Genomic DNA, 24,973 nt, shown 5'->3' on the forward strand with positions numbered 1-24,973 from the left:
TTTAAACTCAGCAGATTCTGTGATTTTGTGAGGTTCCCAGGTCAGGCTTGAGGTGTGGGTGTGAGCAGCTGCCTGCCCTGTGTGAGGAAGCACCAGCAGCCCAGGCCAGGGCTGGCTGTCAACGCCTGCGTGAGCCCTGCCAGCCAAGGGCAGGAGGGTGAGGGTGGGCATGGGGGTGAACATGAAGGGTCAGATGGCCAAGGTGGTGGGAGTCTAATGTAGATTTTGGCAGACTGACTTAAAAAAGGGAAGTAAAACCTTTGGCCTGTATCAGCGATGTTGTCCAGTGGGGCTAGGGAAGTGTACTTGGCACTGGTGAGGCCACACCTTGAGTGTGCCTCAGTGTGTCCAGTTCTGGGCCCCTCAATTCAGGAAGGACATTGAGGTGCTGGAGTGAGTCCAGAGAAGGGCAACAGAGCTGAGGAAGGTCTGGAGAATGAGCCATTTGAGGATTGGGTGAGGGAGCTGGGTTGTTTAGCTTGAAGAAAAGGAGGTTGTAGGCAGGTGGGAGCCAGCCTCTTCTCTCAGGTAACCAGTGACAGGATAAGAGGACATAGTCTTAAGATGGGCCAGGATAGTTTTAGATTGGACACTAGGAAGAAGTTCTTCACAGAAGGAGGGATTAGACATTGTGGTAGGCTGCCCAGGGAGATGGTGGAGTCACCGTCCCTGGAGGTATTTAAGGAAAATCTGGACATGGCACTCAGTGCCGTGGTCTAGTCAACGTGGTAGTGCTTGGTTATAGGTTGGACTTGATGATCTCAGAGGTCTTTTCCAACCTAACTGATTTTGTGATTCTGTTTGTCTGGTCCTGGGCCAGGGCTGTGAAGGCAGAGATACTGCAGTGAAGGCAGCCTGTGGGATCAGAAATGTGGTGGCTGGGGCAGAGAGCTGCAGGGCACCCAGCAAGCAGTCATTGGTCTGCAGCATGGTTCCCCAGGCATGTACTGAAGAAAATGTCATTTTCTTTGGTTTTTAAAAACATCTATGTAAAACTTGTGGGCACATCTGTAGTGTATGTTAGGGCACTTTGTGTGTTAGTAGGTCTTCAGTGCAGTGCTGTATATATTTGTGGCAGCCTCCCAGTATGTCAGGGTCTGTAAGTAATTGCTATGACCTAATTATTTTGGTTTTGTATTCTAGGATGATCATTAAGACAGAGAGTATATTGCTTTTAAAATAGAGCATTTCAATTTATATCCTATTTATGCATGCCATGGAGTACATGTGTTTCCTCCATCTCTCCATGGCGAGTTTCCTCTGGAATCCTAAGACTTGTCCTGCTTAAATTGGACATGTGGAGAGAGGACCTCCTCCTCTTTCCCTCTTTGAAGTTGGTCTAAAAATAGAAAAGGGTTTCATTAAAATTAATTGTGGGTTTGGAAAAACCAATACCACAAGCAAGTTCCTGAAAGAGGATACCCAAAGTACCCTAGCGTGAGAGCTGCTGCACATTAAGGATGTATTACTCAGCCTCCTTAACCTCCCACTTTCAAGGTGCTGCCAGTTCCGCCCTCTCCTTGGTCTGGCCTCTCCTATTGCCTCATTTATTCCTCAGTCCTTCCTCTCTTTTGTCTTTCTATAATCATCTTCAGCTTTCTTGCCTTTTTTCCCCCACAGTTTTGTTTTGTTTTGGTGTTTTTTGTTTTTTTTTAGCAAATGCACTGGGTGGTGCAATTGAACAAAGTCAAACTCAATAAAGAAGAGACCTCTTTCCTTATGGAGGCTTGCCAATGTATTTAACACCTGTATAGTCTGGAAAAGAAACCGTGTATGAGCAAAGGTTAATGCTGCTAGCAGGGTTCCATATACATAGTTATGATGCTAAGGAAAAGAAAATCCTATAGTGAGTCTAAACCCTTGCACATTCCAGAATGTCATTTGTGACATGCTTTGGATAATTGTGAATGTCCCAGGAGAGGCTGCAAACATAAACCATTTAAACAAGGGAGTCAGGGTATCTTGATAATATAAAGAGAAAAGGAGTTGCATGAACTACTAAGAAACACTGAAGCCTAAGGTGAATGTTTGTCCTGAAGCTCTGTAATGATGGTTTTGCCCTTGACTTCAGTAAGCAAGTAGTCATTACACTGCAGATAATGAACCAAAAATCCATCTTGGGTCTTCTGACACCATAAGACAGATTCAACTCATCAGTTCCTAGTGCTGTGGTAGCTGGTTTTGTTAAAGGTGCTACTTGTCTCCTTGAAAACGAACTGGCTGAAGAGGAGCTATTGGGCAGCGCAGTTTTGCAAGAATTTCTTCCTTATGGATAAGAAATAAAAAGTAGTCGTACCCAATTTTAGTAATTACCCAACTCACACTAGTGTGTCCCGGAATATTTTAATACTGCTGCTACTAACAAATTCTTCACGTTGTTGTCCTAAATTCCACCCGCGTGTCAGCTGAAGTTTAATTCAGATAATGTTTAAACTCGTGGGACGCTGGTGACGCCCTCTAGGTGCGCACGGAAACATGAGGCGGTAGGGAAGGGTTTTCCCGATGCCACCGCCGGGGACAGGCCATTGCCGATGCCGGGGCTGGAGCAGGAGGCAGTCGCTGGCCGAGCTTGAGGCCGGGCTGGGACAGCGCAGCGCTTGCTCCTGCCGGGAAACCGAAATAGAAAGCGGCTCCGGGCCGGCCCGGTCCCCCGCCCTCGGAGGGGCGGGCGGTGCTACCTGCGCTCCTGCCCGCCCCCGGAGCTGCCGCGGCACCGGCGGAGCGGCGCGGGCTGCGGGCAGACGGGCGGCGCGGCCCTCCCGGAGCGCCGGGGTGAGCGGGGACGAGGCCGGCAGGGCAAGGGGAGCCCTGGCGGGATGGAGCGGAGCGGGACGGGACGGGACGGGACGGGACGGGACGGGACGGGGCTGCGCTGCCGGGTTCGGGCTCCCTCCCGGCTGCCCTCGGCCTCCCGAGCCGCGTCGTGTGCCGGGGGAGCCGGCGGGGCTGCGGCACCTGCGCTGTCCCCGGGGGCTGCAGGGCAGGAAGGGGCTGGGGCTGGGCTCTGCTGCTGCTGCTGCTGCCAGCGCTGGGAGAGTCGCGGGTTTTCTTATTCCAAATGAATATGTGAAATGTTGTTGAAATTGAAATTGTTGATATTTCTTGTTCCTTAACAGCAGAAGTTTCTTTTCAGAGGGATTGTGTTTTTCAAGTTCTGTCGATAAGTTTTCTTAAAAGTAAATAAGGACTTTTTTCATTTCTAGTGGGCAGTCACTTGTCACTTAGACCAGAAAATTATTCTCTAAAAGCAGCACAAGAGATCTTTATTATGAGTGTATGATTGTGTTGAGCCAGTCTATGCAGTTAGTGATTAACTTTTTGGGGGAGGCAAGGGGTGTTGAGGTTTTTTTGTCTGTGTGGTCTTGGTTTTTAAATTTTATTTTTATTGTAGATTTTGTTCCATTTTTTCCATCATTGACCTTTGACACACAAATAGTCTCACAGGGGCTCAGAAGTCTGCTATCCAGTTACTCTTATTTAATATGATGGATATGAGAGTGGTCTCTGGCAGCACACTTCCTAGGCAAAAGGGGTTGAAAAGCTACGCAGAGGATAGAGAAATAAACCTTTGACTTACAAATTACTCATGTGATGATGTTGAAATATTGGCAAAACTGGAGAAAGAGTCTTGTGCTTTAGCAACTGACTTAAGTGCTTGCATGCAGTTTTATTTTTCCACTGCAGGTAAACCCATTTTTTTAGCTGAGAAGCTAAGTAAAGCATACATAGTGATGTCATTTCTTCATTAATCTAGATTATATAGGATGATTTAGAATACTACATGAGTGCCCACCACTGATACTAGTACAGGATTTTAGAGATAAATAGGTGGAGTGAATTCCCCATTGGAAAATGGACCTTTTTTTTTGTCTGTAGGGAAAATATAGTACTAAATTGCTGCATAATTTATAAAATCAGCTTTTATAGTCTAAACACTGCTTTTATTGTGTAAACAGTTAGTGATTAGAATTTGCTAGATATAGGGAAAAATAAAATCATTTAGGTTGGAAAGATCTGTAAAATTATCAAGTCCAACCCAGCACTGTCAAGCCCACCACTAAACAGAGTCATGTCTACATAGATGTCTTTTAAATCTCCCCTGGGATGCTGACTCCACCACTTCCCCGGGCAGCCTGTTCCAGGGTTTGACAACTCTTTCAGTGAAGAAATTTTTCCTAGTATCCAACCTCTCCTAGCACAACTTGAAGCCATTTCCTCTTGTTCCTTCATTTGTTATTTGAGATAACAGACCAGCTCCCACCTCACTACCTCTTCCTTTCAGGTAGTTGTAAAGGTGAAGGGTTTGAAGCTTTTCTCAAGCAGTAAAAGAACTGAGAAAATGCAGGTTATAGTCACTTCTTCATGTTATTCAGAACTTTTTGAGTAATCATGAAACTGCCAAGAGTATTATTAGTATTGTGTTCCAGTTTGGGAACATTTTGAGGAATGAAGCAGAGCTGGCACTTCCAGAAAGCTACATTTGGTCTAATCTGTATAGATGCTTTGTGCATGAAAATGCTGTCAGAGGGTAAATTAGTTTAACTGTGGCACATATTTGTCTTTATCCACAAAAGACCACAGCATCTAGAGGCTCATGTTTTTCTTCAGAAAGTCCCTCAGGACTAGTTTGTAACTTTACCTCACTTTACACATGAGGTCTCTTGGTTCCTTTTATGACAGCACTGTTTCTTTTCATTTGAACCCCACTAATTCAGCATTAAAAAAAACCCAAAAAAACAAAAAAAACAAACCAGGCAAAAAAAAGAACCCTAAAAACCAACAAATCAGTGAATAGAAGTCTTGCTCTGGGGAAAAATAGAAATCTCATTTCTATTGAAAAATAACCTCATTCAGGCTTTGTTAACAGCCTATAGCTTGGTCATGGAGCAAATTGAGGTGATAGGGGCTAGAAAACACCCTCAGCATCTTTTCCTTTTTGTGATCTCTCTGAGCACCCAGGATATGAAGCCTGGGGCCTCCCCAATCAAGTAGTGCTAGTGACCACAAAGTTTCCAACCTGGCTGCCCTAGTGCTGGGGGTGTGGGTTGATCAGGGCTGGGTGAACTGGTGCAGAGGGCTGGTGAAAGTCACTGTGCCCATCTTGGGGAATGGGGGCTGGCAGAGCACTGCTCTGCCACCGTCACTCTCAGGGTTTGGGTCTGAGTTTCTAAAGGAACAGGCAGTCCGTTTCCCTTTTCTGATGCTGCATCTGCTGTCCTGTCCTGCCTTTTGAATTCTCAAATTCATGTGGTCTGACTTCTTTGCCAACTCAGACACGTCATTTTACTTGGTTTTCTTCACATTAGAGCTGACGTAAATACTCTAACCCATGAGAAATATGTGCCACAAAGCTTCTGCGTCCTTGTGGTGGGGGTAAGAAAGATAGTGATCATAATCAGAAACTGTACCTGGGTAAACACATTGCTCCATGGCCTCAGGGGACCGAGTCTGCTGCTTGTCCTTGAGATAAGGTTTTGTTTGATGTTTTTCATTTTTTCCTTTTTTTTTTCAAAGTGTCTTTTTGCCTAGTTGTTATCTTTTGCCCAAAATAGATGGTGCAGTGGATTACGAAAAAGGGAAGTGAGAGCTCTCTAAAGAAGGCATGCTGTAGTCAGTTCTGCTAAAGGAAAAGCAGGTCCTACTCTTTGCTTAAGCAAGCATGAGACAGAGAGGCTAAAACTCAGGACCTAACCATGGAAAAACTATTTTTCACTACTACTTGGAAATCTGGATGATACAGTAGCTTGATTCTTTCTTGAGTTGTCATTGTTTTCTGCAGAAAAATCCCCTGTTATCTCAGCCTTGTGATTACTAGCTCTTCTTTCCGTGAAGCAAATGATCTATATGAGTACAAACCAGTCCTTCTGCTTGAGCTGGTATGCAATGGCTTTATTTGTTTTGCTTTTTTTAATAGACTGCCACAGAACACTGTGAAATTATCATCAGTGGTAAATACGGGTTCAGAAAAACGTGATGACTTCAGGGATTCTATTGAGACGTTTTTAAATGGTTTTGAGTGATGTAATCAGGTTAAATACAAGGTAAGTGCTCTTGATATTTATGAGTTGGAAACTATTTGTGTCAGTATTTTAATGACTGACCATGCATACGTTTTAAACTTGAATATGTAACTCTCTGGAATAGAAAGGGACTTTTTGGGAAGTTGAACCCAGCTTGCTGTAAATCCATACCAGCAAAATAGTTGCAATAGTAACCTAAAAAGTTATTGTTAGGATTAGTGGGAACAGAACAAAGTGTTGGAAACCACTTCTAAAGCTCATTGCTTTTATGATAGCTCAGTTTCTGACTTTCTTTTGAAAGTCAGGGTGAAAATTTCAGTTCAAGTCTAGTTCTGACAAGTTAATTGCAAAAAAAATATGGATCTTGTATCTCAGGTGGTGACAGTTGTGCACTGTACAATAATACTAACAGATGCCTATTACTAATGGAATGACCTTCTTTGTGACCTTTCCTTCTTTCTGGATACATCACATAAATTGTCAATACAAACTTAGACATAACTAAATGAGAATGTTAATATCTCTCTTTGTCATTCTTTTCTAAACAATGAATTCCTTTGTTTGTATTGAGGGTGCTCCTTCATTTTTGCATATCTATCACAGTGGTTTATTCTTACTGAACCTGTTCCTCTTAGGGAAAGCTTTATCATAAAAAATTCTGGGAGTGAGTGACAGGGGAGGTTAACTAGTAACTTCTAAATAAATTTGACTAGCAAATACATCTCTGTTTTGTCTTCACCCAGGATCCTAATTATGATTTTCTTCATAATACAAATTATTAATATTAAATCTGTATAATGATGAGCTGCTGGTCACTTCTGATAACTCCTTTTCATTCTTACTTTGCTAAAATAAATTTAGGTGAAAAGTGTTTTCAAGTTTGTTTCTTTTTTTTCCAGGAGTGATTTTGCAAAGTGGACAGTAATGGAGTATATGAGCACGGGTAGTGATAGCAAAGAGGAGATTGACTTGTTGCTAGCTGATCTAAATATGTCTGAGGTGATAGCCATCATGGAAAACCATTATCCAGGTGAAGACATTGCAGTCTATGAAGACAGCTTAATTACCATGTGTGAAGAGGCAAATCAAAATGATGAACGTGCAGAATCATTACTGTTTTGTGAAGGGGAGGTCTCTTTGATGTCCTCTGTCAAATACGGGACTGTGGAAGACCTGCTTGCTTTTGCCAATCAGGTGTCTAACACTGCAAAGCAATTTAAAGGATGCAGACAACAGGAATCTGGAATCCTCTTGAATATGGTATGTACATCTGTTTTCCTTTTACTTGGCATTTCATAGACTGTAGGAATTAGAAGTTTTTAATGATTCTAAATAAAGCTCAGCTCCAGGTGCAACCCTGGGACTGGAAGGGTCTCTGAGCGTATCAAGTCTAGCCCCTGCAGTCTTGGGCAGCTATGGAGTCTGTTGTTCAGAAGGATCCACTCTGTTATCTCCTAGTATCCCTGGAGGTCAGAAAACATTTCCCAGTGTTGAATACAAACTTGAGACAAGCAGTAAAAAAGCAAAATCTACAGCTCATTTTGTTCTTTCAGTACTTAAATGGGGCTTATAAAATCCATAACTTGTGCAAAAAAGAGGGAGAGTGACTTTTAAAAAGTGTGTGTAGTGATTAGATAAGGAGGAATGATTTTAAACTAAAAGTGTAGAGATTTCTTTACTCTGAGGGTGGCAAGGCTCTGGAACAGACTGTTCAGAGAAATTGTGGATACCCCATCCCTGGAAGTGTTCAAGGCAAGGCTGGATGGGGCCCTGAGCAACCTGACCTCATGGGTGACATCTCTTCCCATAGTAGGGGAGTTACAGCTAGATGATCTTTAAGATCCCTTCCAACCAAAGCCTACCTATGATTCTATGGACTATTATGGTTTACAGGTCTGGGAGACAGTAAGAGTCTTCTAATGCCTTATATTCATGCAGTAAAATGTTCATTATGCAAACTCCCAAAAATAAAGATCAAGGATCTGACAATATAGTTCCTAAATTTACTCTATCTGCACAAAATGTCAATAGTAGTAATGTAAGGAGAAAAAGCATGTACTATCAAGTGTGATTTTAAGAGTCAAAATATTATGTAATATCTCACACTGCTAAATTCAAGTACATAGATGTGTTGTTTTGAGATGTTATTTTTTTCCCTAAAATTGTTTGTGTTCTACAAGCATTTCTGGATATTCGTGTCATTAAACTTTTGTTTAAGATCAGTTGCTCTGGAAACAATCAATGTAGCAATGGAATTCTGTTCATGCATGTTAGTGTTGCTGCTGTATTTTCCTAAGATACTCTACATCTATCTTCTTAAATATCCTGCATATCATATATTTTATATGTTAACACTGGTTGCTTGAGGCTTACTGGTTACTTAGGTGCAAAATACCACAGGGTATTGCTTTATTCTGATTTGGAGGGAGCGTTGCAGTATTGCAAAACAATCACTTTTCAACTCTGTAACATTGAAATGACACTTGGTAATATTAAATGCTTCCTATGCTTAGGGTAGACACTGTTCTACATACTGTGGTTGTTTTGCTTGCATTGTTTCTACAGATGCATACAATTGGTATGAACCCAGTACTATTAGGTGCACGTGATCCCATTATGCAACTGAGGGTTGGAGGCAGGGTATTACCTGTACATGCATTTCAGCAGGGGCACTGCTCTGGAAATTCCTACAGCATTTTGGTTGGGGTCAGGAGTGTTTCTGATTGCCTGGTGATCCTCACTGGCTGCACCATGGCTGTCTTGAAGTGCACAAGCTGGATTTCTTCTAGTTAGAACTGAGCTGAAAGATGCGTTGCAGCCACAGACAAATGTTCACAGGGTCAGGCTAGGAACTAGTCCTAAAAGCCTCCTGAAAACATGAGTAGTGTGGTGGTTCTCACTGTCTTGCTCTCCAGATCAGCTCTGCTCGGCGTCTCTTCCTTTCCAGGATAAGGTGTAACCCATATGGATTAGTCTCAACCCTTTGAAGTGCAGAAGTAGGCAAGCAAGATGCTAGACATGTACAGATTGCCTTACCCTGGCTCTAATAATTAGAGGGAAGGTTTGTTCTCTCTATCCTAAGCAGAATACTTTTTATTGAAGGACAGCCCCCCATGCCCCCTTGGTCAAAGGTTAAGAACTTATCCTCCCCAGATTTAGGAACTTAGAAGAATTAATTTATTTCATGTAGCACAAATCACAAATGACAATTTTAGCAGTCAATAAGGTACTTTCCTTATTGAAAAGCATGCAGGTAGATTAAGAGTGAAAGATAATATGTTATACCTTAAATAGAAATCTAAAACAAATAATCTTCCTGATATGCTGTTATCTTAAAAAGAGCAGCTGAAGAGCTGAGTATTGGAGGCCGTGTGACAGACATGAAATGATAAATATCCTTGATGTGATTTTACATCTCTTCAAGAATCTTAATAAAGTAGCATTAAGGAGATTAATGGTATTCCAGATACTGGCTGAAATAATTACAAGCATATTCATAGGAAATAATATTAATTTTGTAGCTGAGAGACTGAAGAAGCAGCATGAGGGATCAAGCAGTACTCACATGGCTGTAGTTGGGCGTTTGGACTCTCTCTGTCACGTGCAGAGGGAGGGAACTGTTTGGGAAAAAGATTTAGAGCAAGATACTGACCTAGGTGCCCTGAATCCCCTCCTTGCCTAGCTGGTGATACACAAGATGCAAAGCTCCCAACATTACCCACCTAAAGGAGGCAATGTTACTCCCACTCTTCTTTTTCAAACTATGGTATAAAACTAGAGGAAAGTGGCTGGTAAAATCAAGGCAGACTTCTTTGACCTTTTACTAAGCAGCAGAAACTCCAGCATAAGATGGGAAATTAAACTCCTAGCAGTACATGTGATATTAGGAAATGCTGAAACTCTGGCTCACATTGTATAAGATAACCTATGAGTAACAGGTATGTGGCATAACAAGTTAACAGATTACAGGAAGGACAAACATGTGCAGGTAAATCTAATAACAAGAGGTGGGTAATTTCATTAACCCAGCTGCTGTTGTTGTTGTTTCAAGACAATTAATTGCAACTTACACTTCATAAGTTAGTCACTGGAGAGAAACGTGGATGCCTGGGCTGTGAATGAATGCCACGCCTCACATGCTGTTCCCATTTAGTGTTACTAAATAAAGACTGCTAAGCAGATCATGTGCATCATACACATAAGTGATATGGGGTTTTTCCCACTATATATATAAAATTAATTCGATTTGTAGTGGTTTTAACTTCACTGTGGTTTTTTTGTTATTTATTTAACTTCCCAGATCACACCCAAGAACGGGCGCTATCAAATTGACTCAGATGTGCTCCTGTTTCCATGGAAGTTGACTTACAGGAATATTGGTTCTGACTTTATTCCTCGGGGAGCTTTTGGGAAAGTGTACTTAGCCCAAGACAGAGAAACCAAGAAACGAATGGCATGCAAATTGGTATGTTAGCTCAGTGGTTTTATCTCTGAGCAAATATTGTATAACATACTACTTATGGTCTATTTTTAAATATGTCTGCATCAAATTCCACTGTTGGCTGATGATCATCTTGGTTTTGTTGGCCTAAACAAGGTGGGGAAAATGTACACTTCTGTTCGCTTGTTTAAAAAGCTGCAAATGTTTCAGCATTTTGGAAATATCTAGAAGTGTGGGGAACTGGCACATGGCCTGTTGTGTAGAGTGGATTTTCTACTTGTCCTGCTGGTATGAAATATCAGAATGAGATCCTGTCCCTGCTGAAGGGGGTAGCAAAACCCTGCTGCTGCAGAAGTTTTAGGCTCTTATCCTTTAACTGAGGTGCTTAGACTTTAGTTTTCTTTACTCCAGTGCCATTAAATTCCCTGAGAACTCAGTATGTGCAACTCTTACTGTGTTTTGGGCACTGACAGGGTTAAGGTTGTGAGATGCCTCAAAAGAACTGCTGAGCACTGTCCTACTTTTATGCAAGCCAACATTTTCTTTCAGCTGTGTCTTTTAACATACTATTTGGAATTGAGCAGTAAATATTCAGGGCCAGTAAAAGCTCAGCTGGGACACTGCTCTATATCCCCCTGCTCATGAATAAGTACCTGTATTAATTCTGTGTGTCTAAGAGTTGGGCAGGCAGCTGTGTGTCCTTCCCCTGCAGCCTGTGTGTCCATGTGGGGACAGATTGTTAGCTGCTCCTGCATAGCCCACAGCAGAATTAAAGTATCCTAATATTTCTGAAAATACAAACAGTATTTCTCCTTGAAATAAATGAGCCTCTTATTTGGTTCACAGACACAAGTCCAAGGGAAGAAAACTAAACAGAGCAGTAGTAGCTTTTCTGTGTGTAAGCAAACACTGCTTTTATTGTCTCAGCAATCTGCTGCCAGTACTTTTTAAAGAAATATCGTGCTGCTGGCACTCCCTTCAAAGCAGCTTTCATTTCTTGTAAGCCATAAACCAGTGCTGATAAGGAGGTCAGTAATGGGCCTGAGCGCTGCAAGCACTGATCCACCTGTCAGGTGGGTGTGTAGTTCTGGTAGTGCAGATGAGTGCACAAAGCTAATGGAAAAAGCAGTGGGAATTTTATCTCCTTCACCAGGAAGTTTGCATAAAGCTTTTGCGTAATCACTGGATTTTGACGGGAATAACTCTTGCTACACTGCTTTTTCTGGAAGATTGCACTTTTTATTTGGGCATGACTCCAAAATGTCTCTCAACTTTTACCAGGATTTCTCTCAGCTGCAAAGGAAGAAAAGTCACAGGAGCAAAGTAAAGCTCAGTATTTTAACAAGTGGATACAAGTGCTATACTTCCTTCTTTTCTGTTAATCTATAGGATAATTAGGGCCCACATGGATAGCTTGTTTTTGTTATGGATAACTGTGGTTTTGTTCCAATGTCCTAGGTCCCAGTGGAGCAGTTCAAACCATCAGATGTTGAAATACAGGCATGTTTCCGTCATGAAAACATTGCTGAATTATACGGCGCTATTTTGTGGGATGAGACAATCCATCTCTTCATGGAAGCTGGAGAGGGAGGATCTGTCATGGAAAAGCTGGAGAGCTGTGGGCCTATGAGAGAGTTTGAAATAATTTGGGTGACAAAGCATATTCTGAAAGGACTTGACTTTCTCCACTCTAAGAGGATTATCCACCATGATATCAAACGTACGTCTGTGGGGTTCCTTGGGCTGCTTTCTGGTCCTGGCTGGGCTGAGGTCCTGGTAGAGTCCCTGGGACTGAGCTGGGGCACACAGCCTTACATCTCTGAGTGAGAGGGATGGATAATGCCTAACAAATGGCAAGGTCAGGTTCTGGAGGTAATAGTTACTGACACTATTTATTAATTCACTCCAGCAGAGAGGGTAATTAGAAAGTCATAGATCCTATGCCATTGATGAGGAACTCAATTTAAATAAAAACCTAAAGAGTGAAGTTATCAGTCTGTGTTCAGCTGGAAGTTTCCTGCTCTTAATATAAATTCATCCTGAATGTTTCCATGCTCACCTTCATCTTGCACCTTCTTTTAGGTTTTGCATTTCTACACTGCTGTTCCTCAGTTTGAGACACTTTAGAAGTAAATACATAATTTGTGCTGTTCTTTTTCTTTCAACAAGTACAGCAAATTTTAATATATGTTTGCTTTTAAAAATCTCTGGATATTACATCTATAAATAATCAAACATATTAATATTAAGTCCAAATTAAAAACACTGGTATTAAAATGCTTTAAAATTCAATTTTAATGTGTTGCATTTAAATTAGTATTAAATGCTGTTTCTCCCAGTACCATCTTGGCCTGCAGATAGATGCATCTCTGTGAGTTTATTTAGCTAAACTTGAGGGTTTATAGTAGAAATATTCAGGCTGAAGCATTACAATAGTTCACAGAAGTGAACTATTAGGAATTGCTAAATTTTTATCTCAGTTTTGCATTTTTGGTTTTGGGTTTTTTTTAATTTAGTATGGGTCAGTACTTTAGATGTAAGCCTTTGAGAGTCTGACAGCTACAAAATTGCTTATTTTTTCCCTTTATTTTTCTTTCTCATTTGTAGTAAGAGTCTTTCCTATGGGTTTATTTTAATTGGCAGTAACAAAGATATTAATTAAACAATCTAAAAACCAAACCAGCCCAAAGCCTACTACATCTAGGTAGTGAATAGGAGAACCAGCCCATTGTGAATGTGGTGGATATGAGTGTGTTTCACTTTTTCCAGCCTTTTCCCGTGTTGGTGGATGCAGGGCAGATGATGAGGCAGAGGTTGCCTGGGGCAGATGTGGTTGCCCAGGGGTGCCTGGGGTGAGCCCTGGCCATGGTCCTGCCTGTTTGGTGCCAGGGTGAGCTGGGTACACCAAGCCTGAGGTGGAGCCATGCCCACTGCCTGGCAAGGCAGCATCCATGCAGGGAGCAGTGTGTGTTTTCCCTCCCCAGGTGGAATGAATAGAAAAGACTCTTTCCCAAAACCTCAGATTTTTTCCTCACTCCATCTGCTGCTTTTGAGCTGCAATTGAGTCTGTTCTGCTGATACAGAAGATGAGGATTTTATTGAGAGTAAAAAATGCCCTGAACAAGGAAGGGGAGGAAGACATTCTGGTTCTTGGGAGGTGTTCAGTGCTGCCTCTCCTTTTAACCCTTGGTTGGAGAGCAGTTAAACCATCAGGCTGTTTGGCTGGGGGCGCTTCAGTCCAAAATCAGCTGCAGCTGGGGCTGGGTATGGTCCCAGGCAGTAAGCAGATCCTGCTGCACTGTGGCAGTATGGCCCTTTGGATGATCTATTATGGGGTGTTTCAAATCCATATCTTCAAAGTTATCCCTAAAATGACAGATTTACATAGTCTGTAGTGCTGGTAAGGAGGCAGCTGTGTGAAGCATTGCTCCAGGAATCAGTACTGCTAAAATCAAGTCTGCCCTCCCTCTGGGTGGTCATGGTAGGCACTATCAAGACAGAAAATGGCCCACAGTTTCCTGTAAGGGAAATGTGTTTCTGTTGTGTAACTTGGAGACTTCATTTTACCACATCTTCTGAAACAGCAAACAAGAATTTCTCAAGGCTCACACTGAGCACTACATTCTTAAATATTTGATCAGAAATACAGCTGCAAACAAAGCCTCTGAGTACAAAGTTGTGCCTTAGGCAGAATTTTATGAAGGAAAGTAAATTAAGCTCCTAGATACTGCTGCAGTTCTGAGGGAGTTTGAAATGCTCAGTCTTCTAATAATTTTACAGCCATTGTCTGTCCTCTGTTGTCATGCTGAGCTGCTCTCACGGACTAGTGCAGGTGACTGGTGTGGCTGCTGTGGAGGGGCTCTGGTTATTCTGTTTCTGTCTTCACTTAAATTGCTACTCTAGAAAAACCTCTTGGTGAGCAACAGTTGTGCTGTTTCTAGCCAGAGCTACACAGCATGATCTCTCTCTTGGAGACCCTTAAACATCTTCAGAGCACTGTGCTGTGGTGCCTACCAGTCTTCTGCCTTCCTCCTCTACCCTCAGCTATTTTCTCTCTTTGTCTTTTTTTAAATTTTAAGCTAAAAAAATGACAAAACATTGGCTCTTTTACATAAAGTAGATCAGTTTGTTTTTTAAGATATGATTTAAAATTGAACCAAATCATTACCAGACCTATTTTGACTAGAGGGATATTGGCTGTAGAGAGTGGTTGTACGAATTTCTCTCCCTTTTCAGGCAGGCATCTGAATGAAACAGGGGTGTTGTAAAATAAATACCAAGCATGCCGGATGCTTAAGTGATGTAATTTTTGGTTTTCTTTTAGCAAGCAACATTGTCTTTATGTCAACTAAGGCTGTTTTGGTGGATTTTGGCCTAAGTGTTCAAATGACTGAAGATATTTACTATCCCAAAGATCTTAGAGGAACAGAGGTAAGAAGCTGAAGGGACAAAAGCCCTTACATTGCATTAGTCCTATGGTTGTGGTGTTTAGGCTCAAATTTGAAGCTGGAGGATATACTATTAGTAAAATAGTTACTATAAAACCTATAAAAAACTTACAAATATTAATGGAGTCTCAATTATATTTTTATTTTCAACTTGCTGAATGAAATGCTTTGAAAGCCATGTCATTTTCTCTGCAGTTTCAATTGTTAGCAATTGTTCACTGAAGTCAAACAGTACTCTGAGGAGGGTTGTTTGCAGTGGTTCAGCTGCTGATCAGAGACACTTCAAACAGGAATTTGTACTTTGCTCTAGCAAAGATTTCTTCTGAGATACTCACTATGGACTGGGGTGACTTGTTCTGCACCGTACTTGGATTCCTCCTCCTTCAAAACCACAGAACTTACAGATGTCTGGGTTTCATCTCTTAGCCCTTCTAAGCTCTGTTCCCCATCTACATGTAAGCTTTGGTTCTGCAGAGGTTGTGCATGACAAGGTTCATGATTATCTGGTAAAATTGCTTAGACATTACAGTGATGGAGGTGGGGTCCTTACAAATGGTCTCAGTGACTTTGAGATTCTGCACACCACTTAGGCTGCATTCCTGCAGAGGTGTTTCCAGGGTTGGAGTTTTAGCAAACAACCAAGCAGCAACAATTAGCTTGGATAGCTGCTGCAGATGTGGCATTTGTGCTCTCTGTTGCTGGAGGAGATTGTTTACAGGAAATGCTTTAGCTGAGATGTTTGCACTTACCCTTTTAATAGTCTTCCACATGTGTAAAGAGGAAATCCCTGTGTAACTGACAAAAAGCATTTCACTTTTTAGAAGGGGAGGATAAATCAAGATTTCACAGAAGGTCAGGTTTGTTTGTTTATTTTTTTCAAGATGCTTGAGAAAGCACTTGAATATTTGTTTTCACTGTCTTTCTTGTCAGGGCAGTTAAGAGCTTAAAATGCTTGCTGAACTGGAAGCAGTGTGCTTTCTGGCACTTCATGCATGAGCTTTGTGGGGTTTTTACTTTGGTTTGGGGCTTTTTGTTTGTTCAAGGGGGTTTTGTGTGCTGTTAATAGGAACAGTGGTGGGTATGAGTTGGTAGGGTATTTCCCAGTGATGGAGATGTGTGTAAACAGGACATTTCCATGATTGTGGAGCAGACTAGTGAGGATCCACTTCTGGGTCCTGAAGGACAGGTCAAGGTTGTGTTAGTAAGAACAAGTGAAAACATTTCAGTGTTTGCCAAGTGAAAAACTACTTAATTTTTCATTTAATAGGAGGAGAATTCCATGCACTTTAACACCCGCAGTCTGTTCTCAGAGAGCTGATAATCCCCCCAGCCCTGAAATACAGCCATGTTTGGGGTTTGCTGTCTCAGGGGAGCAGCAGTCCTGCTGCAGCATTGCAGCCAGAAATGAGGTTGGAAAGACAGCACTGGGAAAGGAGATTTTCAGATACCAGTGAAAGACTGACAGCTAATGTTTCTAGTGCTTCTATAGGTTTTTCTGTTCACAGTCTTCATTCTAGGCATCTTCCTCTCCACAGTGCCTAATCCTGTCACCCACAAATGCCCTCTGTAGTCTGGCTTTCTTGATGATTTTTTTTTTTCAGAGATCTAACTCTGCAAAGTTCTCTTGAGTTTTGCACCCTGTATTATGCAGCCTTAAGAAGTGGTGCAGTTGTCCTGCTGTTCCTGCAGGTAATTGTGCAACCCCTGGCTGGGGCTCTGTCACTGCCAAGCAGCATTGTGCCAGTGGGCTGGCTGGTTTCTCTTACATCTGCTATTGGCAGGGACTTGTGTCCTTGAGGGAAGTGGCAGGTGGAGTAACCTTTGTCCTGTGCATGTTCTCTGGGAGTTAGGATTTCTATTCACTTCTATAGCACAGGAAGTCTGAATGTAGAGAATCTTCTTTGGGTTTATTAAAAAATGAGTAGTTACAATTCTGGGCAATGGGATTGAAAGATAGTTAAATTTTGTTTAGATGGTGTAGTGTGAAAAAAAATGGTGTTCCTGCTTTTGTGTACAAGTCATGCAGAACATTAAACTGTGGTTGTTATGAAACTGCTCTGCAGGAAATACTTTTCCTAGGCAGTTGCTATACTTTCTGTTATGCTTCTGTCACTTTGTTAAAATATGTAAGCTTCAGTTATAACCATTTGAGGGTAAAAAGTTGTCTGCTAAAGTTTATTGAGTGTGGAAGGTATGATTCATTTTCAGGAATGCTAAACTAAAACTAGTGCAGCATGAAGAAAGGACTGGTTTTTAGCTAGACTGTGACTGGTCTGACTGGCAGGCAAGTGCCAGCCCACCAGTCAGAAGGAATGAGAATGGGCAATTATTAATGGCTTGAGCTGTCTGCTTTGGTGACAGCAGACTTTAGACCAGTCTGAAATCAGAGCTTTGGAGCTCATTTTTGATTTTTGTCATTGTGCAGTCAAGGTGCATCTTGACCATTTTCTCACCTTAACTGCAGACAGGATCTTGTACCAGCATTCTTTTTTGAAGGCAGCTGCTTCTTGCTTATGTAGATTTCACTCAAGTTGCACTGTATTTGCCAAAGGCTTCTTTTTACAAAATAAGAACTTCTATTCTTTTCTCCTTATGAGACTTAAAGGTGAAGGGTGCAGATGCACTGATTGTCTCGTAGCCCTGAGAAAAGCAATGGATAAGTCAGTAGCAGCTGCAGACACCTGCTGAGGCTTTGCACACACTTCCAATCACAAGTTCTATTTGCAGATAGGGAATGTAATTTACTGGGTATTTTTCCTTGGAATTTGGTGAGCCCTACAGCCGTTCTCAATCTGTGGTAATAAGCAGTCAAACCATGTGGTGATGACTTAATTTCCTGCCCTTGTGTCAGTTAATGGCTTTTAATGTGATTCTTTGTGTCAGGATGACTTGAACTAATTAAAGTTTGTTTGAATCCTTTAGAGGGAAATTGGGTGAGGGAAAAGTAGGAACCAGAAGCAAATGTGGTAGCTTGCTAACCCAGTGTGCTGTGGGCTGTGCCCATGTGGTGTTGAAACCTGCTCCCCTGGCCAGTGGCAGAGCTGTGCAGGGTGTGCCTCCTGCATCCTGCCTGTCTGGTTCTCCTCCAGCTGCACTCTGAGCTGCCTGTTGCTGGCAGGAGCTTCCAAGATCCTTCTTTAGACTCTTGGCAAATTCAAATGTTCAGTGAAGTGTTTGGATGGAAACTATTTCACTTTCCATCAAGAAAGATTAGAATTTTTTGGTTGGGAAAAGGTTCGAAGAGGGATTCTTGTCTTCATAGCTGCTCTGGGGGTAATCTGGTGCAAAGAGCACCTAACTTTTAATTTATGCATTGCCTAGACCTGGCTTGTTCCTCATCATCCCATGTCTCAGGATAATGCTCCATCATGCAGGTTAGTGGATAAGAAGGAGGAGTAAAGAAGACAGGAAGGTATATATCTGTCAGTTCTGCTCAGAAGGGTTGTGTAGTATTCTGTGTAACAGGGATCTGAGGGGAGGACTCCTACCCCCATCTGGGTGGCTCTCAGTACAGTTCACCCTCTCTCTTTAGCACATGCCCAGCCATTGTTTGAGCAGGATGGAGCAGTCCCAGCAATGCCTCACAAAACAAACTGGCAATTCAGGAACCTCCTTTTGCTGTGGAGGGATGAGGCTTCTGCTACTCATCTGAACAAAGCAGAGCCATGGCTTGAACCTCAGCCTCTCACAGCTCAGCTAAGGCCCATTGCCACTGACCTATGGCCTGTCTGAGGAGGGCAAACCTGGAATATGAGTTTGTCCAGGTGCTGTCTCTTTGGCTGTACTCATATGCAGAGCAGAACAATCTTATTTCCTAAATGGTGCTTGCAGGTTCACTACTATGCATCCCTTCAGAGTGGGGTTTCCAGGATCACAAAATGCCATTGAGTCATCTTTGACTGTTGTTTTCCCCTGTTGAGTAATCTTTTTTTTTTAACTATTTTTCACAGATTTACATGAGCCCTGAAGTTATCCTTTGCAGAGGCCACACAACAAAAGCAGACATCTACAGCATGGGAGCTACTATTATTCATATGCAAACGGGCATCCCACCCTGGGTGAACAGATACCCTCGTTCTGCATACCCCTCCTATCTCTACATTGTGAGTGTCCTTAGCAGAGCCAGCTCAGTATCAGCTGCAGGGTTTCCTGTACTCTTGTTGAGAAAGCTCCAGTTGTATAAGAACTATCAAAATATTTGTCAGAGAGATGATATCATCCTTTTTGCTTCGGGGGTGGGAGGGAGGGAGAGAAGTGGGTTTTGATCTCTTAGGGGAAGACAGAGACTGAGCTGGAGCTGTCTCTGTGATTTGTGTTTCAATTTACAGGCCTTGGGTTTACTGGAAGGACAGGGTTAGATCAGTGTGAGACCTGATTGAAACAAGCCCATCTGACTTCTACTTGTCTGTTTTCCTTAGAAGTTGCAGATAAAAACTGGAGCCTGGCAGATTTGATTCTCTGACTCTTCCAGTATGGTATAGAAATCTGGTGAATTTGCCTTGCACTGGATTTTAGGCTTACTTGAAGTTTCTTTGAGTTTTTAAATTTATTATAAAATCTGATTTTTAACAAGTGCATGTTGTGTAGTTGCATGTTCTGTTCTAGTTGATCAGCCCTACTTAGGGAGGTGATGAGTCCTAACTGGGGAATTCCCAGACCACTCATGTGGTTATCCATGACTTCCTCTTTCACTGTTTTTGGAATAACTGTTTCCATGGTCTTTTTTCATTCCAACAGATACACAAGCAAGCTCCCCCCTTAGAGGATATTGCTGAGGACTGCAGTACTTCCATGAGAGAGTTGCTAGAAGCAGCTCTGGACAGGAACCCCAATCACAGGCTGTCTGCAGCAGACCTGCTGAAGCACGAGGCCCTGCACCCACCCCCGGAGGAGCAGCCGCGGTGCCAGAGCCTGGACTCGGCGCTGTTTGAAAGGAAAAGGCTGCTCGCCAGGAAGGATCTGCAGCTGCCAGAAAATATCACAGGTAATGGGATCACCTGCCTTGGACTTTGTAGACTTTACCTTGTGTCAAATCTTTATTTAAGTGAGGAACCAACGAAACTCGCAGCACATCTGGAGAGTGACCAGTGAAAATCCCAATCAGATGAGATCAGACCCCGAGGTCATGAAGTGATCTGTAAAATGCCCATTGACCAGTGGGGAGGAACCTAGCCTGACTTCTGTGAGCTCCTGAAGGATTGGTTCTTGGAAAAGCCATGGCAATCACTCAGGGCATTTCATGAAGTATAGATTGCTGTCCCAAATGGACTCAATTTGCCACTGTACTAGAGAGGTTTTATAGACACTCTTGATTTGTAAATAACGACAAAGTCCAACAACCACCAGCAAATCCAACACTTTTTGCCTTTTTAAAGAAAAACACACACACAAAACCATAACTAATGTTACTGAGTGTCAGCAGTACAAGCCCTTTGTTTTAAAGCTAAAAATGACTGTGGGATAGAATGCTGTTGCCCTTGTGCATTAGCCAGTGCTTAATGAAGGATAATACACAAACTAGGTAGGAAACAGCCCTTTCAAGCCCAAGCGAGATTTAGTGCCAACAACCTGCCAACAGGCTTCAAAATGCTTTTCTTCTACTTACTTAATACATTAGGAGGGTTCTGACAAAAGGCATTGAAAGACTCTTCCCAGACAAGTGGTTCATATAATTAGAATAAATATTTCAAAAGATATCTGTACAAAGTTTTGGGTACTGTAATGCATAATTGTTGCAAGAAATTCACTGAAAAAATCAGTCACAGTTTCTGAATTTAGAATGGCATTGTACCTTCTGGATTTTGCCTTGGGCTTGCATAATCCTTTGACCAGCTCAGACCATCTGAATCAATTCTTTTGAAAATGAAGAGAATGCTGGACCATTAAACTTGGACTTTATTATAGGTGCTTAAGTTTCCAAGACACTCATTATACAAGTATTCAGGGGAATTCTGCCATTGCAAACCCAATCTGTCTTTTCAGACCTTGATTTAAAAGGAATAAAAAATCTGAAACAGATGTATTTGTTCTCTATGGTCAAACCCAGACAAAGATGATGTCCCGTGTTTAGCTGAAAATTCTGAGGAAGCAGAATTCTCAGATGGCAGAACTTTATCAGGTTTTTTATTGCACCAAACTCTCCTTTAGCACTATAGCTCAGAGGATGAAAAAGCTCTGCCTAACTGTCCCAGCTGATGGAGACTTTTTTTTAAGTAGTCGAACACACTTGCTGTTTGCAGTTGCAAACTGCTTCCCTTTCTTTGTCCTAGAGCTGTGGGTTGGTTTGTTAGATTTTATATTCTTTGAGGTTTCACTTATGTTGTACTGAAAAATTTTCTAAACCACAGATTGATAAGATCAAATAATAGGCAAAATATTCCATTAATACTGACAAATATGAAAATGAACTGACACAGCTATTTGTGCAGTAAATGGTTTCTTTATTTTCTTTTTAGATTCCTCATTGTGTAATGGGAGCATGGAAGAGTCAGACCTGCTAAAGAGACAAAGATCTCTCTACATAGACCTTGGAGCTCTAGCTGGTTACTTCAATATTGTTAGGGGACCACCAGCCTTGGAATATGACTGACTCAGTAACGTTTTATGTTGATGAGTCAGTAATGGACCTCTACCTCTTAAAACTTGATTTTAAGACTTGATTTTCCAATTTGTACATAAAACTATTGCCATTATAGGCTGTCAAATGTGAATAGTGTTTAATTGCACAGATGATAAAGCTAAACCCTTAGGGGGTCTGATAAGCTGATCCCAAGCAGTGATGTTTGTGTGTCTGCTGGTTGACCAACAAGAAGATGTCAAAAAGAACACTGCTACTGGGAATGTCTTAATCCAGGATATCTTCCTGTGCTGGGCCTTGCACTTTTGTAAAACTTGTATTATATGCTTGCAAATAATGTCAGGAAAAAATATAATATAATTTAGCATGTGGGTTGTAAGATTCAGTCTCTCTGAGCTGTCTTTAGAAAAAACATTCCTGCCACCCCCCACCCCCCTGCCAAAAAAAAAGGAAAAAAGAAGTCCTTGTTTTGACCAGTTAAATACTGGTTCAGTCTTTTTCTGTCTTTAAGACTTGGTCATTCTTGGTCTTTAAGATTTGGTCAGCCTCTAGCCATTCTTAATGAAAATTAAGAATGTCTGTGGAGTCAGATTATCACTTGTTTGCAGATGTGTTTTAACTTTGCATCTTCCTGGGGCAGTGGGAGCTAAGAAGGAGGCTGTCCCCTTCTCTGTGGGTCAAGGGAATCTTTCAATGGCAGTATCAGTCACCTTTGGGATTTGCACAACAAGTTGGCCCTGGCAAAGTATGACAGTGACTTCCTTACTATGTTACAACTACTGCAAGGGTATCTATGATAGTTTTCAAGGGTAGATCAAATGTTAATGCTCTATTGGTAACAGTGGGCAGGCTCCAAACTCTTGCTTTTTAATACTTTAAAATTGTACACATGTATAATTGCTCTGAGTGCTATGGTTTGGAAAGCGTGTCATTAGTGACAAGCAGTGTTTATGTTCCTATGGAAATGGAATTATATTGTTCTTGCTGTGCCTCATACATTTGAAACATGATGTTTTGGATGATAGTAAAACTATGTAAACTGCATAGTTCTGTACATCCCATGGGATGAGAACGTAAACTTTTATAAAACTCTTTCTGATGCTTAGGATGACTCTTTATAAGCATTTGTGTTAAATGGCATACTGTGTATGTTGTACACTGAATCTTTTCTGAAGCACAGTCTCTTTTTCATGTCTGTTATTTAATGCTGCTCCTCTCTAACACGTGGTCTTAAACACATGATTTCTAGTTTGATACTGATATGGTCAAGTGAATAAATCCAGCTCAGTGCCTTAAGACGTGTCCATTCTTCCTTCATCCTCAAGCACAGCATGGGGCTGCAGCTGCATTTGGGCCAAGACCCCTACTATGGCCCAGGTACACTTCAGGCATCACCCCACTTGTTGGGAAGTAGGGTGAAGGTGATTGCTGATGGATTTTGGACTCTGGTAATAGATGGTAAGTATTTCTGGCAGAATCTCCTTCTCACACCCCAGCATTGCTTATGGACTGCCTGGTTTATGCACAGTAGTTGTGTACAGCATGGAGCACTTCAGTTGTGTACAGCATGGAGCACGTCCTGATGTTAATTGCTGCCAAAAATGCTGTTGGGAATAACCCACTTGCTCTAATGCTTGGTGCAAAATCTCTAGATAATAAGTTGCTTGGAGGAGAGCTGTGTGAGGGAGCCCTCTTAGTATTTATACTGACTGTAGTGATCAGGATATTCAGGGATCAGACTTCCAGTGTGGCTGACTTAAAGAAAACATGACCTAATGGTTTGGATGGTCACCTTTGGTTTCAGAGACCTGTGTTCAATTTTATGCTCTTTTACTGATAGCTTTTGATCTTTAAGGAGATTTATAGAATTAGTAGGAAGCAGCTTTTCACATAACTAGAGGTGGGTTTATAATCTCTCCCCCAGTTTCCCTTCGATAAAATTAAGGTTTTTATTCTCACCAGACAATGGCTAGGGGTTATGCAAGTGCTTATCAAATGCCTGTATACTTCAACAATGAGATCATGTCAAAATTGCAGCCTGCTAGGGGTCTTTTACCTTTGCTTTAAAAAAAGTTACACTGACTTTTCTTCTTTTTTTTTTTTGTAATGCCATTCTCCTTTCCCCCACCCAGTTAAATGTTTCAGCATGGAAATCTGCATATGGAGCCACTATTTAATGTAGGCTCACTATTTCATATTTGGGTTTAGTTATGGCTGTTATATATCTTCTTACTAAGAAAGTAGTAAGTGACCAGGTTACCCAAAATAATTACAGCGTATGGACTGCCAGACATAAGTAATAAGGTTTGGCTGGGTGAACCAATAGCTCTTTATAGATACATCCACATGGCTGAACAGTACGAGGGCTTCAGGATAATTATCACTTCAGAGGACTGGTACACAACCAACAAGCAGCTGTTCAGGTATGCTGAACACCAAGCATTGCTTCCAGCTCTGTCAGCTTTCTAATAGCTGGAGACTATTTCTCAGGTGAGCCTTAGGCTGCAGCATAGCAGGAATTTCTCTCTGGAGCAATACATCACATCCCAAACATCCCACATCCCTCAAGCATATCCCACAGTAGTGATCCCTGCCTTGTGTAGGTCCACTTGTTTACACCAGCACCTGGGGAATGAGGTCAGGGAAGTGAACTGGGTTAGAAATATCCTGGGAGGGGGAAGATTACTCCTCTAATCTGGTTGCCTGAGCAGCTGTGTACTCCCAGCAACGGAGGCTGGAGGTGAGGGGGAGGGAATGAAAAGGGATGGTGGGAAAACCCTGTGCTAGTAGCACAAGTCCCAGGGTTTGGCTGGTCAGTGCTGAGCCATGGGATTTTGCAAAGGGTTTGCCTCTGTTTTTGTTGATTTTGGGTGTGTAGTTTCATTTTCTCTTGAGGGAATACTGAGACTCATGCTAAACTGCAAAGGAAAACACAAGTGCAAGGGGAAACCCACTGCTCAAAATAACTGATTGTGCTGGTTTTGGCTGGGGTAGAGATAATTTTCTTCACAGTAACCAGCTCAGGGCTGTTTCAGCATTGTGCTGGGAACTGTGTTGATAACAAGGGATGTTTCTGTTGTTGCTGAGTGGGGCTCACAGTGTCAAGGCCTTTTCTGCTTCTCTCAGTGTCGTGCCAGGGAGGAGGCTGGGGGTGCAGCAGGAGCTGGGAGGGGACACAGCTGGGACATCCCTCCTGCCCCAAGGGATATTCCAGGCCATACAATGTCATGCTCAGTGGACAAAGCTGGGGGAAGGAGGGGAAACACGCTGTGTGATGGTGTTTGTCTTCCCAAGTCACCATAATGTATACAGGGGAGCTCTGTTGTCCTGGAGATGGCTGAACACCTTTCAGCCCATGGAAAGTGGTAAATTAATTCCTCGTTTTTCTTTGCTCATGTGCACAGCATTTGTTTTACCCTTTGGACTGTGTTTATCTAATCCATGAGTTTTCTCACTTGTACCATTTCAGTTCTCTTCCTCATCTTGC

General features: G+C 42.1%; 1 protein-coding gene across 1 annotated transcript; it reads left to right on the forward strand.

The window, feature by feature from the left end:
• Positions 1-2,516: 2,516 nt before the first annotated feature.
• Positions 2,517-22,782, forward strand: MAP3K8 (mitogen-activated protein kinase kinase kinase 8). Its single transcript, XM_054640635.2, has 9 exons — positions 2,517-2,772; positions 5,915-6,041; positions 6,920-7,280; positions 10,321-10,485; positions 11,920-12,181; positions 14,786-14,892; positions 18,860-19,012; positions 19,647-19,893; positions 21,365-22,782. The coding sequence occupies exons 2-9, from the start codon at positions 6,007-6,009 to the stop codon at positions 21,496-21,498; spliced, it is 1,464 nt and encodes a 487-aa protein (XP_054496610.1). The 5' UTR covers positions 2,517-2,772; positions 5,915-6,006; the 3' UTR covers positions 21,499-22,782.
• Positions 22,783-24,973: the final 2,191 nt, after the last annotated feature.

Source organism: Agelaius phoeniceus, chromosome 1 (genome assembly GCF_051311805.1).
Source record: "Agelaius phoeniceus isolate bAgePho1 chromosome 1, bAgePho1.hap1, whole genome shotgun sequence".
Classification (NCBI taxonomy): domain Eukaryota; kingdom Metazoa; phylum Chordata; class Aves; order Passeriformes; family Icteridae; genus Agelaius; species Agelaius phoeniceus.